Source organism: Antrostomus carolinensis, unplaced genomic scaffold, assembly GCF_000700745.2.
Source record: "Antrostomus carolinensis isolate BGI_N321 unplaced genomic scaffold, ASM70074v2 scaffold8095, whole genome shotgun sequence".
Lineage (NCBI taxonomy): Eukaryota > Metazoa > Chordata > Aves > Caprimulgiformes > Caprimulgidae > Antrostomus > Antrostomus carolinensis.
In genome coordinates this window covers 129077-144965 of record NW_010315702.1, presented here as the reverse complement: position 1 = coordinate 144965, position 15889 = coordinate 129077, and the positions used below count along the sequence as shown (strand labels likewise).

Genomic DNA, 15889 nt, shown 5'->3' with positions numbered 1-15889 from the left:
TTCCCTCTTTTCATGGTTAAATTGCTGGGTGAGATCTCAGGAAGTGGCTGTTTTATGCACAAGGGTTGCTTTGTGCCTCAGGAGTAGCTCCCTCGTCTACGGCCCGCGACGCTGCGTGTTTTTAAAAAACATATTGGCCGGAATGTTTCTCTGAATCCAGGCTCTTCAACATTAAAGGAAGACCCTTCATTTTCATCATTAGAGAATGAATTCAGTGCTAATAACACTTAATTGTTTCACTAGAACGATCTCCGTTGGTTTTGGCAGCTGAAATGAAAACAATTCCAAATACCATCAAAGGAGCTTCCCCACACGCAGCACGTACAGAGAGAGTGTTTTGATACACGGCGGTGCGTTAATATCCCAACATCTCCTAATGCTACATACGGCTCTGTAATCCTTTTCTGTCTCAAGTCTATGATCTCGGAAGGTCTAACGAGGGTAAAAGCAAAAGGAATAAAATAGACACAGAAAATCTTAGTCCTTGCCCCGGAAAATAACGCGCCGACGGTCTCTCTGCTTCAACCATATACTTATATTAATCTTGACTTTTTTGAAGCTTGCCCGCTAGTTTAAATTTGTATGCGACATCAAACATACCTTTTCACATATGTTCTTTCCAGATTTTTTTTAACAGTTACTTAGCAGTTTATAGAAGGAAGTGAATGATCTCATCAAGCTGCTTAGAAATTAAAAAAAAATCTGTGCTTATTAATTATGCAGGATTAGTCTAATTATAATTCAGCAAATTAATTAGCGACAGAAGGTGTTCTGAAACATTGGAGTACATTTGCATGTTAAATGGAGAGGCTAGTCTGTAATATATGTAAATTTATGCATGGCTTCATAGTTTAATTTAAAAATTTGCAGCTGCATATGGTATGGGAGCAGGTGAAAAGTCAGTTTTAGTTTAATGATGCTAACAAACATTGGATGCTGTCCTGTCTTAGGGAAGGAATGCGCTGAACGCACCCCTATCTGCCAATCTATAAATCTGTCATAGGAATATAATGTTACACCGACGTTCAGATTCAAGGTCATCTGTGACTAGACCCAGAAGTACAATAGGTGCAAACCTACCGACTGAATAGACCTCAGGAAAGGGAGGAGGAGGCAAAATGCGTCCAGACCCGAGTTGCTGGGATGGAAATTTGCCTCTTTAGCAAATGAATGCATGTTTATTCTACACAAAAAGCATTCAGAGCCAGGGAATACTCCTGCCTTCATAAATGAGTGAGAGCTTTCAGCTGAGTGATATCCACCCTGGCAGGTGTAAAATAGGTGCCTAACCTTGGTTCCGTCTCTAACATTCCCATCAGTGCAACTTCCTGATCTTTTGGAGTCACCGGAAAGTTATTACCAAGTTCTGCGTTAACTGCAGGGTAGACAGTCTTTATGTGCTGGCCTCTGCCATCTGGCAGAAATAGTAAAAACCAGCAGAGCCATCAGCAGCAAAAAGGCTGTTGGTGTAATTGGTGTTCACTGTTCAGCCTAGCGTGGCTCAATAGACAGAGAGATTTGAGAGCGATGGGGTAAGAGGATAGGAAGAGTCAGAAGATAAAGGAATCCTGGTTTTCTCTGGGTATGGAAAAGAAAATGAGTGGGGATCAGAGTCTGTGCTCATTTCACACCTCTGTAAGTCTTCTCTGGGGTCCACAGGGTTTGCAAAGTAGAACTTGAATTATATTTGCACCTGTGTTGAGCTATAAGGGCAAAGTGATACCAAAGAACGACCAGATTAACCAGTCCTGCAGAGCATCACCAGCCTACGTTTGAGAGATCCAGTCCAGCACCAAACCGGGTGTGTACTGCTGAGCTTCTAAAGAATAAGAATTTGGCCATGTTCTCAAAATCCTGCTGGGTGTTACATGCTGAGGCAATGAGCTTGATAAAATTTTGGTCACTATTAAAAAGAACCAGTAAAACTGCAAAGGTGACTTGCAGGAATGGTCCGTGGTTCTTGGCTTGGAAGAGCAACTGGATCCGTGCGATGGGGTAAGTCAGTTAATTCCTGGGTGCCTTGACTTCCCCATCGGTGCAATGTGTTTGAAAGCCTTTCTTTCCTCCTGTCCTTTGTGTATCTTCTCTCCAATAACAATTTCACAACGTGACTGTGTCATGCTTAGCACAGTTGGAGCCTATAGATACTGTAATAAACCAGGGAATATTATCTGAACGTCCCTTTCAACAGCCCGTCAGCCCAATCCTCTACTCTATTACCTCCCTGCCTATTGACTTTTGATTATGCTATGGTATTTGGTCCTGTGCCAAATGGCATGAATAATATGGATCTTACAGTATAAATAAGCTTTTAGCCATTGTCTTGTAAGTTACTGGAAAGTTTTGGTGTGGGAGGAAGGAGGAAAACCCAAAGGAAAAGGGAAACTGCTCAGATTGCAGAGAGTCCTCCAAAGACTTTTTGGAGAACAATTGCAATTACAAACACGCTGTTAGTGTTGTGTTTCATTTTCAATTCGAACCCATAGAGTTCAATTATTATTTTCATTAATGGTGTCAGGTTTTCATCAGAGTGCACAAACAAGGAGGTTTTCCTTGGAGATTTTTTTTTTTTCCCTAGCAAATGTGGCCGTGCCAAATAACTCCATTCAGCACCGAGAAATGACTGTCTGGATAACCGGCAGTGTGCTCTCCCCAACCCTTGTTTCTTGAAAATAGAATCACTTTGCAAGACAGAATAAGCATTTACCAAATGAGTGTGAATTGCAGATGTGGTGGTGGTGTGCCTGCTGCTGCTCAGAAAGAGTGGTACAGAATCTACTTTAGAGATAAAAATTGTGCAGAAGGTGGAAAATGTACAGAGTATAAATATCAAGTTTCCTGACGTGTTTTGGGGTTGGATGACATATTGCAGGTTTACGTTTAGTTCCTCATAGTTTGGAAACTAAGCTCTTAAAAAAAAAAAAAGAAAGTCACTAGATATAAGGCAGAGAGAAATACAGTTTTCTAGACTGCAGAGAGATGGGGTATTTGAGGAGGAATTGTTCTTTGGTTAAGGCATGATACTGGGAGTCAGACATGAATTCAGGTCCAGTTGTTGCTGTGGACTCAAGGTGCAGTGTTGTTTCTTGATCCATCTGCAATACCATCACTTTCATCCTCTATTTTCTATAATACATTGCATGCAGTGTTACTTACCCAAGTGTGATTAGGACCTCTTGGCATGGCAAACAAATCAGAATTAGAAGCAGTTTTAAGATGGGTACTGCCACCCTGTAATTTTAAGGTTGACTTTTAAGGTAGTCTGATCTGTTGGCCCATTATTTCAGATCTGAATAATACTAGACACAGGAAAAAGAGGCCCTAAATAATGGTCCCACGTCAAAACTGCAACTTTAAACTTCAAATCTAAATTGGATCTATTGACTAAGTGTGGGAGAAAGAAAACAGGATGTTAGACAGTAGATGTTGGTTAATGACGTTGGACTGTTGGCCTTGGAAAACTGAATTGTTTTGATACTTAAAATTATCTGATGTTTCTAATTTATTTGAGGGATACAATGCCTTGTGGCATTTTAAGTCCTTTTTGAGCTTTTCTCCTTTTTTAAAAATAAAAGCCCTAATTCCACCTGTTCTCTATTATTCTTATCTGATTTGCATGTCTTCATATGCTTTGCATTGCAAACGTCTTGGAGTGAGCATGCTGTTATTGATTGATTAAATATTAATTTAATAATAAAGATGGGCCTAAACAGAAAACTTCTGATCTAGGCTTTCCTCAGTCCTGTAGATTTTGGTCTAAATCACCTTGATTTAATAATAAAAGTAAAAATACACAAAAGCCTCACATCTTGAAGCCAGCTTCACTTTTACCATGAGAATTCTGCTGAATTCTGTAGTTACTCCTCAACCTACTCTAGACCTCTGCAGATGTGGACTTTACCTTGGTAAGCATCTATTCCAAAGCTGGAAAAGAAATGTAGAACACAGGAAAAAGTTCTTTTAGAAAGGAGTCAGGACAGTGCCTAGAAGCTGAGAGACAATCAGAGGGGTGAGATGAGGAGAAAGATGTAATGGGAACGTACAGGGCTGTGTGTGGCAGGAAGTAGAGGTGGGGGCGTAAAAATAAGAATCATAGAAACTTATGAGGAAGGGACCTCAAAGGATCACTTGATCCATCTCCCTTAGGTTTCCATACACCTATCTCATTTCTCACTCAAGGCTGAGGAATTCTCTTGCATAGTCTGGTTGTCCTCTCTGCACAGAAGTGTGGAGCTGGAGAAAAGTCTTATCGAGATGGTGGTCCTGAAGAAATTACTGAAGAATTAAGGCAAGAGGATAGCAAAGCATTTCTCATTTTCCCACCAGGAAATGAGGATGTTGTAGCAGGCATACTGTCCATCTGCATTTTTTGGTGTAACTGGAATCTTTCTGTTAAAAAAAACAAGTGACAAATGAACAGGCAACTCCTCTTCTCCTAGCCTAGGCTTGGGACCTCAGATCATCTGACTCCTGCTCCCTTCTGTCACCGTGAATCTCTGACAAACTCAGAAAAGTCTTCTGACCTACATATGTTGGCTTTCACGTTTGTTAAACTGGGTTCACACTTTATGCACTGGAGTTTTGCGAAGATTAATTAGCTGCTGTTTGTGGAGTATCATATAAATACTCTGGATTATTGTAATAACCTCACTCATTTCTCATCCAGTCTAAGGTGTGTGTTCATTAAGAATGCCTTTGTGCAATGCCTGATCCCACATTGACTGTAACTGCCGGAAAAGAGGAGGAAATTTTCTCATCAGCTCCCTAATAATACACACTGACATAATAGAACAAAATGACTCCAGAGATAAATATTCATATTATAAAAAAAGTCTTCTGCTGTGATATTCATTAAAATCAAGATGATGATATCAAATAAATGCAATTAATTGATTTTAAATGCTGAGCTTCAAATGTACGTGCAAAATCTGACCCTAGTCCTTCTTTGAAAGGAAGAAATTTCAAGTAAAGCCTCGTGCTTTGTCGTGTTGTGGCATCGGGTAGGGTTACTTGTCACACTTATCTCAGAGTTTGCAGTGCCAAGACACATACGGGTGAGTCGAGGGGAGGATGGGAGCCCCTGATCTCAGAATTTCCTAGCTTTGGTGGAGTTGGAGTCACGCCCTTGCTGTAATAATAGTTTTGCAGTTCATAGTATATTTAATCTTAATATTGTTTAACTGGAGCAAAGTTATTAATAATAAAAGCTTCTAGTTTTTTTCTTAGTTCACTTTGTGACTTTTTGGAAACACTTTAATTATTTAAGTGCAATGCCACCATATCTTCACATTCTCATTAGACTGTAACATCGTAGGATGTTGATAAACATGGTCCTGCTGGATGGTAGGTGTCTTCTCACGCCAAAAAATGACCGAGGCTGTGAATCTAAATTCTGCAATAACCCAAAGAAGACAGGATTGTCTCAGTATTTGTTTTACCAGGGGTATTTTGGAAGTGTATCCAGAGGCTGCTCACAAGATAAAAACAGTGATACATCTCTTGATTCTGTACCAGTATTTTAAGAAAGCAGTAAAGGTGGATGTGAAGGGTAGTTAAGATGTAGAACCAGGAGACAGGAGATCTGAGTCCTAGTCCCAGCTCTGGGCCAGACCTGTGATGTGATGGGGAGCAATTCCCTCCCAGTTTCCAGGCCCTGGCATCTTTGTCTGGAAAATGGTGAGTTACACTACCTGCTGCAGAGGGGTTTTGTGAGGCAGAATTAATTGAAGTCTAAGTCCCATAGAATGGCGCTATAAAAGCGCAAAGCATATTATCTATTGCTGTGGTTCCGTGTGGTGAGACTAATCAGTCCCAGGTCTTGTGGCAGGGTTTTAAAAAAGCATTAATGGATTTTTTTTAAAAAACCCTACACCTTCTGTTGCATGAGGGACTGCTCTTTAGAGCTTTTGTCTAGTCCTGTTGAAATCACAAGAAAGATTTTTTTTTTCTTTTTCCTAAATCCAACAGGATTTGATTAAGGTTCTTCACAGTCATCCGAGATGGAGGATCAACATTCTCAAAGGTGTAGAACATGTTTTCTAGTTCTAGCCACGTTTTTAAGTTGCCTCAGATAGTTACAGAACCTAATCATACAGGCTTACATCGACAAGGTGAGAGTTGGGGTTAGCAATTGCTTTGGAAAGAGCTTGGGAGATGCAAGACCTTACCTGCCGTGCCCTTCTCCTTGCTCCCTGTCCACTGACTTTGTCCTGCCGCCTCCCAACTGCCTTACGGATGGTGCGAGCGCTCCCGCTCTGCTTCCCCACAAAGTCACCTAGGATTGCTCATCCTACTGCTGAAAAATAGTTGAGATAACACAGCTGTCTTTGTACTGAAGTGAAAAAGGGGCACTTAAATGATTCATCAACCCAACTCCTCAGCGTGAGGGTAACTCCCAGAAGGAGGAGCAGTAATGTTTAAAATAGCTGCCTCTAAATCCTAAAAGAGGGAGTTATATTTAAGGTGGCATTTTGGACACCTCTGCAAGTGTATCAGTCTGTAGATAGAATTCTCAACTATACGAGAGAGACAATAGGAAAAAAAAAGATAAGTCTATAGTTCTATCTTAATTAATTTTATGTCTATGCATTAAGTTAATCACGTTAATTAAGTTAATGCCAGAATTTTTAGTGGTAGTCATTCAAAAGTGTTTAGGTTTTCCCCTAACGCCCTTAGATGTTGATCTATGAGATGACTGGGCCGTGCTCTCTCTGCTTGGCTGGGATCAGAGTTATCTGCTAAACTCAGAGCTAATGCCATCCTTAGGAAGGAACAAAGGCCAGCTACAAAACATGAAATTTAACCATTTTTTAAAATTGTTTTTTATTTTTTGATGTATATATATATTAAGGCCAAAAATTGTCTAAAGTTTCTCATTTAAAAAAATTAATAAAGCCTTTCTGCAATTCTCCTGTTACCCCTAAATCAGCTTCATTTAGTGCTAAACCTTCCCTCCTCTTTGCTCCCCCCAAGTCATTTTTATTCTAATGCTGCAATAAATATTAATGCCTTTCCCAGATGCAACCATTGAAAATACATATATGTACATATAACAACCTACCAAATACTTCATGCAGATGCCTAGTTGCAACTAAAATTTGAGTGGGGAAACTCTAAAAGGAGAAAAAGAGAGTCGTGGTTCAACTAGAGGAAAGAGAAAAGTTCTTGTGTGTGCATCTAAATAAAACTAAATGGAAATCTGAGGTGACAGGAGGGAAAACTGTCTTAGTGCATCATATCCAGTGAGCTCCAAAGAAACTCCAAACATCTTAGCACAGGCAATATAGATGAAAAGTGCCACGATGCTTAGGCACTAAAACCCTAGGCCAGCACTTTCCAAAGTGAGATGAGGAATTACTGCTGCCCAATTAGCGATATCCTAAAGGTGCGCAGTTTTCAGCAGCTCCGGTGCTCGGCAGTTCCAGAAACTAAGGCACCTTTGAGTTGTCTCAAGTGGGACTCCCAGAATTGCTGTTGGTTAAATATCCTGGCTAAATCCCCTAAAGCTCGGTGTGTTTGTGTGCTGAATGCTGTTGATTGCAGAGCAGTGGGTGAGGCATGAGAACCGCGTCTGGTAGGAGACAGACGGCTCGGGGAGACAGGAGAGTTTTGGTTTCTGTGTATTTTTAATGGCCGATGCATCTGCTGGTGCAGATCAGCGCAGATATAACGGGGATCCAAGCTGATTTTCACATACACTGCTGACTCTGTTTGCTGGGGATCTGAACCCCAATTTTCTGGAGGCGTTTGGCAGGAAATAGGAATTTAGTTGATTACTGGGCAGTATTGCAGAGTCCAGTCCCGGGTGCTGGTGAACATGGAGGATTTCTGCCTTCTCGTGTCTGCTTGGCAGGGGTTTGTGTAACGTGTGTTACCGCAGTGTCTTCGCTCTTCCCAAAGTCAGTCCAGCTGACACAGCGAGTTTTCTCACAGACACCTTCCTTGGCTTTTGCTTTGCTTCATTCTTTCATTCCCGTTGAGCCTTTTTCTTCTCTATGTGAATAGGGACACAAGCATTGAAAAAATTTTCAAAAGGAAACTGGTCATTTTTCCAATTAATTCGATCTTTTATTTTTCCTTGAAAGTAACAACTACTTGCGGATTTTTGTTTGCAGTTACCCTCCAAAATAATCACTCAGCCTGCAGCTCTTTGTAAAAGTTACTTGCCTTAGTTTCATTATAGTTTGGTGGCATTTTGCAGTTTTTTCCTTCCATAGGTAAATCTCAGTAACTTAAACTGTTAATGTATCTGCAGATATTTTTTTTATAGCTGTAAGAAGAGGGGCAGTATAAAAAGGAGTGTGTGTGAGTAACATTTCTCTCTCAAATCCTCCTGTGAATCTTTGAGTGTGCCGGCACACGTAGCATTTTTCCTTCTGAAAACATTCTTACAGATAAAATTTTGCTTAGCGAATCCTCCGAATAAAAGAAGTCCCAGGTTTTAGCATGAGGAGTCAAGAAGTCGTATTTGATAGAATATATTCACTCAGTGCTGTTCCTGAGGCACAAAGTTCTGTAGGATTTTTAGTTGAGGATAGAAGGAGGTGACCAGGGCTCTGTTCACAGAAGTTGCCCTCTGACAGCCGAGCACCGACCCATCTCTCCTGCTGGACCTGGATGCCACCCTGAAGAGAGACCGCGGCAGGACGCTGCGCCGGCACCCTCAGCTGTGCCACGGGATGAACCAGGGAGCTCTTGAAATTATAAATGAGAAGGAACGATGCAGATAAAAAATACCCATCTGCAAAATGCACAGAGAAAATAAAGATTTTAGATATTTAAAAAATGTTTGTGAGAGATTAAAGGGAAAAAAAAAAAAAAGGGAAGATTTTAATTTCAAAAGCTCGCTGGAAGGATATATTTTGTGACAGTCATTTTATATGACATTATCTGGGTCTTTTAGGTGGGTTCAATTGTCGTGAGGTTTCCAAAGGGTTTTGTTTATTCGAGCAACATATCCATGGATCAGATCCTTCTCTATTTCTTTGTATGTTTGGGGCAGATGGAAGAGAAATACCGCGATGTAAGTGGTGCAAAGAAAGTAGCAATAACAAGGGAGAGTGGATTTCTGCTTTATTGTCTGGCGTGAGGACTGTTTGGTGGTTGTTGTTGGTAAACCCTAGGAAATATACATCTTTCTCCTTTAAAGTTCTAATTCAAGGCATGAATGTGTGAGTTCTGAAGGGACTTAGGGACTGCGGTAAAAAATCGTTGTCATAGTAACAGAAAGGGAAATAGGCCTGGCTCACCTGGGACTTTAACTTACTGCAAAAGCGGATTTTTTTCTTATTTTTTTTTTTTAAGGAAAGCACTCAGCAAGAGAAATAAATAAATAAATTGTTCTTTGTATTCTCAATCAATTCTTCAACTATTTATTCTTTCTTATATCGAAGTCTTTTTCCTTCTAAATCTGTCTTAAAAGTCTTTGATTTTTTTTTTATCTTAATTGTTGCAATTAAACCCATTTTGTCTGACAAATGAAAATGAGAAGAATCACAGAAAATATTTTAAATTGCAATAGAGGATGCCAAAAAAAATTTCTCGCCTGAATTTTGAAGACATGCTTGTTTTGTTTTTAATCCAACAAACTATGATTTTTCACGTAGTTTCTTTACCTCTGAAATTCACAAATTTAATCAGATTTAATGAGACGACAAAGGGATGAATCCTCTCCTCCCTGGATTTCACACAAAATTTTGTGGAAAAGCTTATAAAAAAACTCCTGCCTGGTATTTCTAAACTGTAAACCTGTATGTTCTAGTACATAGTGCTGGGGAAGCCCATCAAACGTGCTGAAGATTCAACTCGTGTACGTGACAAGCTAAACTCTACAGGATAATAACACGTAAAGATAGTGACAGGGCAAAAATAATTGGCACGAGAACTTTGTCCGATGTTAATAGGTTTATCTGCTTGGACAGCATGAGCTGTCATGTATTCCTTCAGGTTGTGTTTTTGTTATCCTCTCTCAAAATCTTTTCTGAGATTGTAATCTGGACTCTTGGCAGTTCTGCTTCTCTGCTTTAGTTACTGAAATCTTCATAACTAAAAAAACATTGTCATGATGAAATCTCATCAGCTTCTTCTGGGAGCTGTGTTTGTTTCTGGTTTTTATACATTCTAAGTAGTTTGAAAGCTTATCTGCCTCCGAGTTGCCCTGTCGGGTTTTGTAGTTTTCACAATAACATTATCCTTCGGTTATTGTTTCACGGAAAATCCCTTCAGACAGCGAAAGAAAGACCTTGGATGCAAGGGAGAGATAAAGAAAGAGACTAAAATCTTGTGGTCAAACATGCAGTGAGGAAACGGGCATAAATCGGAGTGGATATGTTGATTTACACCAGCCAGCAGCCCAGCTTGGAGTGAATTTCAGTCACATTGATTGGACTTTACCTGTTTTGATTTGTTTTTTAGGTTTTTTGTTTGTTTTTTTTTTAAACTTCTATTTGTTAGAGTTTGTTTCTTCTGTTTGTTTTGTTTCTGTTTGTTTTATTTCTGTTTTTGGTAAGTTCTTACAGTTCTGTTCTACTGATACACCATGATGTAAATCACTACAATGTATACTTCAAAATAGAATATAACAGTGCATGTTTTGTTGTGGTTAATAGAAGTGACGTGGTTCTTTATCTTTCCAGATTCTTCTTAAAATTTTTTCTCAAGTGCAATCAGAATTGTTTGAAAACAGCAGGAAACCCAAGAGATATGAGACGGTTCCAGGTAAGTCTTACAAGGCTCAGTATTAACCTGTCTGCTTTTTTTTTCTTCTTTCCTTTTCCCTCTTCCCCTCTCCTACATTGTTCATAATAAATATGATGACAGTATATGATAAACCATATCAGAGATTGTTAAAGTTTTTCTCCATTTGTTGTGTTTAAACCTTTTTTTTTTCCCCCCTTTTTTTCTCTTTCTCCACTCTGAATCCCCAAGGGGAAGTGATGTACTGTACCAACCAGCAGTGGATATTTGATTTGACACCCTCGGGCAAAGCACTCGCACATGCAGCTGCCCACAGCAGGGATCATGTTTGTGATACTTAGATGCCTCAGAATTTTTCAAAGTAGCTCCGTACGTGGTACACAAGCAGTCTCCTCATTTCTCTCCACTCCCTATCCCTTTCCATCTCTTTTGCCTTTTAACACTCTCATGCCCTCCCTTTCAGCTGCTTTATAAAAAGAAACCAAAATAGTGATGGTCACTTTAAGATCTCACACAGCAAAGCAACAAGACCCACGGGACAATGACCCAGCTGCTTTGCAGTGAAATCTGCCACTGGTTTCATCATAGCTGTCGCTGATGTATTGTGAACACCAGCTAATAAAAACACAGGAGGAGGTGAAGTGTGTCAGTGGTAAAGAGAAAGGCAGAGACACAGTTTCCCATCTTTCATTCCCTAACCTTTTAAGCCACTATGCTTAATAAATAAGTATTTTACCTGAAACTTAACACTCTGAACAATGTGAAGGGAACACTCGAGCCTTTTACCTCCTGGCTGCACACACAGTTGTGTCTGTGCGGTGTGGAGAGCAGCGCGGCGGAACAGCGGCGCTGGAACTGACTCCGGTGCGGTCACCAGTGAGGCAGCGTGGACTAGTGAAAGGGAGACAGGGCTGCCAGGTGGTTGGGCTCTACCACTCCTTTGCTGGATGACCTTTGATGAGCCATTTTTCCTTTCTTTTCATATATATTTCCACTTCTCCAAATGAGGCTGCTCACCTTGGTAAAACTTTGTGGTCTTGATTCAGGAGAGTGTTTGAGAAAGTGTGTGTGTGCTTTGCCAGCCAGAGCCTTTGAAATCTACTCATCACTCACCGTGTAAATGCTGTTACTGCTTGTTATCATCATTACTGCACCTTCACGGTGTCACATCCCTGATACAAAGAGGATTTTAGTTTATTGATGTGTGATTTCTTGTAGAGCCACAAGACTTGCAGTGGGAAGGTGATGTCCTTAGGTTTGGCAATTCATGTTGCATTGCTTGGGCACTTGCATCAGTTTCCTCATTTGTAAATGAGGTTAAAATTCCACAGGAGTTTACAGAGTTGTTTAAAACTTTCCACCAAAACATGTTTTCACAGACAAGTGATTTTTAATTTTTTTTATTTTTTTTACTTTTACTAGCAATGAAAAATTCACAGGAGGTATATTTTATGGGGGGGGGGGGGAACAAAGTAAAACTTTTAAGAGAAATACTGCAAAACCAAAGCTTCTGAAAGCTCCAAAACCTTTAAAGAAATGTAGGCAAAAAATATAAAAGTTATTAAATTTTCATTTTGAGCAGAATTAAATTTATGAAAAATTCCTGACCAACTCTAATTTTTTCCTACTAATAGTTTAAAGAGATGGCAGCGACTACTTCCTTCTGTGTTTTTAGTTATGATAAGACATGAGAAAGAAGAGGTGCTCATTGTTAGGAAATTTATGCTGATTTTTTTTCTTCAAGTGGCAGAAAACCATCAATTAGATGTCATCTGCCAAGAATGCAGAAAGATCTGTGAGTAAAGGAAAACTCTGTTTACAGCATGTAAACAGATCTTGTTAGCTCTCAGAACAAGCTGGAATAGGATCATGGAACGTAATGAAACATAAATAGAGTCTCCTTTTTTTGTCTTGTTTTGTTATGAATTTGTAAAAAATCTTGCACAAGGGTATCCCGATGAGCACCTGGGGATTCCAGGCACTGCCATATTGCAAATAATATTGGTTGTAACAGCCAAAATGGAAACTTTGGATCCAAACACACCTGAATGCTGAAGAAATTCAGATCTGATTTCAATCCCATCGCTAACTGCCCCCTCACTATAGCGACTGAAACTAAAATCCCAGATTTCAATCAGGTGCTGAACTGCAGGAGGATTTTTGTTCTGGTTTTTTGGCAGAAATCTGTCTCTACTATCAGCCTTATTCTTTGTTTCACCTCTGTATCTCCACACACAAAAAGGTGATGTTAATAGAACCTAAAAGGCTTAAAATTTCCAGTGAAACATTGACCAAGGAAACTGAAATGAGTGGTAGAGCACCCACATGGTTGCTGATGGAACATCTTCGTTCCTTCAGCCCACCCGCCTGGCATGCCTCTTGTCGATGAGAAGGGATGGCCTTGCTTTTGATCTTTGTACCAAAATCAGCAGTTTATTGAGAAGAAAATGAGCTGAAATAGACTCTTCATCTGGGTTTTCTGCCTTACAACACACCAAGCCAAAAAAACAGAGCCAAGTGAAACTCTCTGGTTCTGTTTTGCAGGGCTTCCTTCAACTCCTTCTGCACTTTCAGTCCGTGTGAGTTCATACCCTTTGAGTTTCATTGTGAGATTTCAGTTCAAACCCCAGATTAATCAAGATCAGGCAAAACCACTAGACTTAGCTGACTTTTTGTCAAAACCAAAAATGTTGACAAGACTTTTTTTTTTCAGAATTACAAAAAATAAACCCTTTGAGACAAATTGCAAAATGCTTGAGGTTTTGAGTGAAAGCAGGATCTTCATTCAAGCTTGCTCAAAACTGGAGACATTGGTTGATGAGCTTTGTTCTGGGCTGCACAGCTCAGTATGTATTACAGAAAGATATAAAAAGTAGTTCCATTGCTAAAATTTTACGCATTGGGAGTAAAAGAGTTCTGTGTTCCAGAGGAAATTAGCCATGATGAACTGTAAAGACAATAAGCAAAGACAGCTTGTTTTTGGTCTGCCTCGTTGTTTCTAAGGATAGAAACATGACTTCCCTGAATGTAACAACAGTTAAGATTGTGTTCTTGAATGCTCCACTGTCTCTTGTCTTCTGGATCCTCCTTTTTTTTGTTTCTTTCTTTTTTTTGTTTGGTTTGTTTTGTGTTTTGGTTTGGTTTTTGTTTTTAAATCTGGTCAAACACTTATTTGCCTGCTGCTCATTGAGCACGGTCTGTCAGCTGCCCTTAAAGTCAGAAATGGGAAAAAAAGATAGATTACTCAAGACTGCTTACACACTGCGAACATGTTCATTTTCATTTTAATTGTTAAGGTTTACATCAGGTAAAGTAACGTGCAGAATTGTTTATTAGGTTTGAAAGGCTGGTTGTTAGTTCTACCGGTACAGGAACACATGAGCAGAGTAAAAGCAGGGTCAAAAGCAGGTACTTTACTCACTTTATCATTTAATATCATTTTATTCTTGGGCCACGTCTAAAACCTTTATTATTTTTTCCTAATAAATTATTTGTACAACTGTTGTTATTAAGGCCTTTCCTCGTTCAAACATTTCCACACATTTCACTTCCCTTATGCAAATAGACTTCTGCAGCCATGCTCAGCTGAGTAGCTTTTCACTTGTACCTATGTTTTTCTGCAGAAGCAAATATATTCATTTTCACTGGAGTAATGCTTGTCAGAGCTCCAGGAGTCATTAAGATACTCTTTTTTAATGGTTAATTAAAAAAAACCCAACAAACAAAACAGAAGAGAGAATCCTTATATCAAAGTTTTCATTTAAATTGCTACTGAAACCTGGAACTGAAAGGATCTCATCAAAAACCACTTTTTCTCTTTAATGGAGATTGAGACAAAGCCCAAAACTCCCTCTTTGTTGTTGAGATACAAATATAAATAGAGAGACATGGAAATAGTGTTGTACGGTGCATCTTATTGAGTTCTTCCATCATGGAAGAGTGGTTACTCATGTCTGGAAACGTGTCAAGTTAATGCTTCTGATTAGAGATGGGTGTGAAGCTACAGTTTGGGCTTGGTTTGGCTGATCACCAAAGTTCCAGGGCGTTGGGATCCAGTCTCTCAGCCTGGCCTCGGTCTCATTTCTAGATATGTTATGAGATTTAGATTTTTTTTTTTATAGTATAGTTACAATATATTAAACAAAATTAAATGTTAGATTTCACTTATATCACACCCATTTATAAAAAAAAGGGAGGTGGGAAGGTTACATTAACACTGCATTGTAAATTTAATACAGCTCCAGATGACTGAAGAGGGGTTTTTTTTTTTTAATATAATTCTTTAGTTTGGAGAGCAACGCCAGCTGCTTTGTGATCATATTAACTATTTTAAATTTGCTTTGATATTAAGTAGAGCTTCAAAGATACAATGAAAATCTCTTAACTTCCTTTTTTTTTTTTTTTTTTAATCAAATACAGAGGTTCTCTACCATTGAAAAAATTGTTATACCTCAGAAGTTAAAGGATGTGTGATCATTTTTTTAGTGGGGTTTTTTTCCCTAGTATTAACATAATTGTATTGTGAATCACTTACTACTTCTGTGTTTGTCAGTGGCTAAAACAGGGAAAGGAAATATTTCTAGAACTAATGGATATTTTCATGGTTACTTGATGGCTGCCCAAATATATACATTGGGTCCTTGTAAATTTAACTGAAGCAGATATTGATTATTTATCAGTTAAAATATTTCTGAATAAAAATTGTCAGTGGAAGACTGAAACAAAAAGCATGCTAAAATCACCCATTTAAACCATAGTGCTGATTATTTGAGTTCAACTGATCTGCAAATCTGATTTTTCATAGGTATTGTAACTATTGTCATTGTTGTATTTTCAGTGAGTGATTCTCCCAGGAACAGAATTTAAAAAAAATTAAAAATGCCCTCCATTTAATGAGGACTTCTCCTGGAGAACTTGATTGAAGCCCAATGATACTTAATGGTAACGACCAGTGTGTAATGGGGGACAATAATTCTGTGGAATTAAGATGAGGCACTTGAGCTAAAATGCTTCAGCTGAGACCTGATGCTAACGCATTAGACTCCTGTTGGTTGGGAAGTCTGCTCCATCCACTGACACACTGATTGAACAGATCCTGCAGTGCCATGGTCAAGAAAATGGTACAAGGCAACGGAACATCAATACTAACGATGGTCATCTTTGAGCCAACGTGCTTTTTTAGAAACAAAAAGAG

At 39.2% G+C, this 15889-nt stretch overlaps 1 protein-coding gene across 1 annotated transcript in view; it reads left to right on the top strand.

Moving 5' to 3' along the window:
- Positions 1-10607: 10607 nt before the first annotated feature.
- Positions 10608-15889, top strand: part of EBF2 (EBF transcription factor 2) — a gene marked incomplete at its 5' end in the record, with an annotated part of 37218 nt that continues 31936 nt past the window's right edge. Inside the window, one exon of the mRNA XM_010168035.1 lies at positions 10608-10716. Coding sequence (XP_010166337.1) covers positions 10608-10716 — 109 coding nt within the window. The remainder of the gene's footprint in view (positions 10717-15889) is intronic.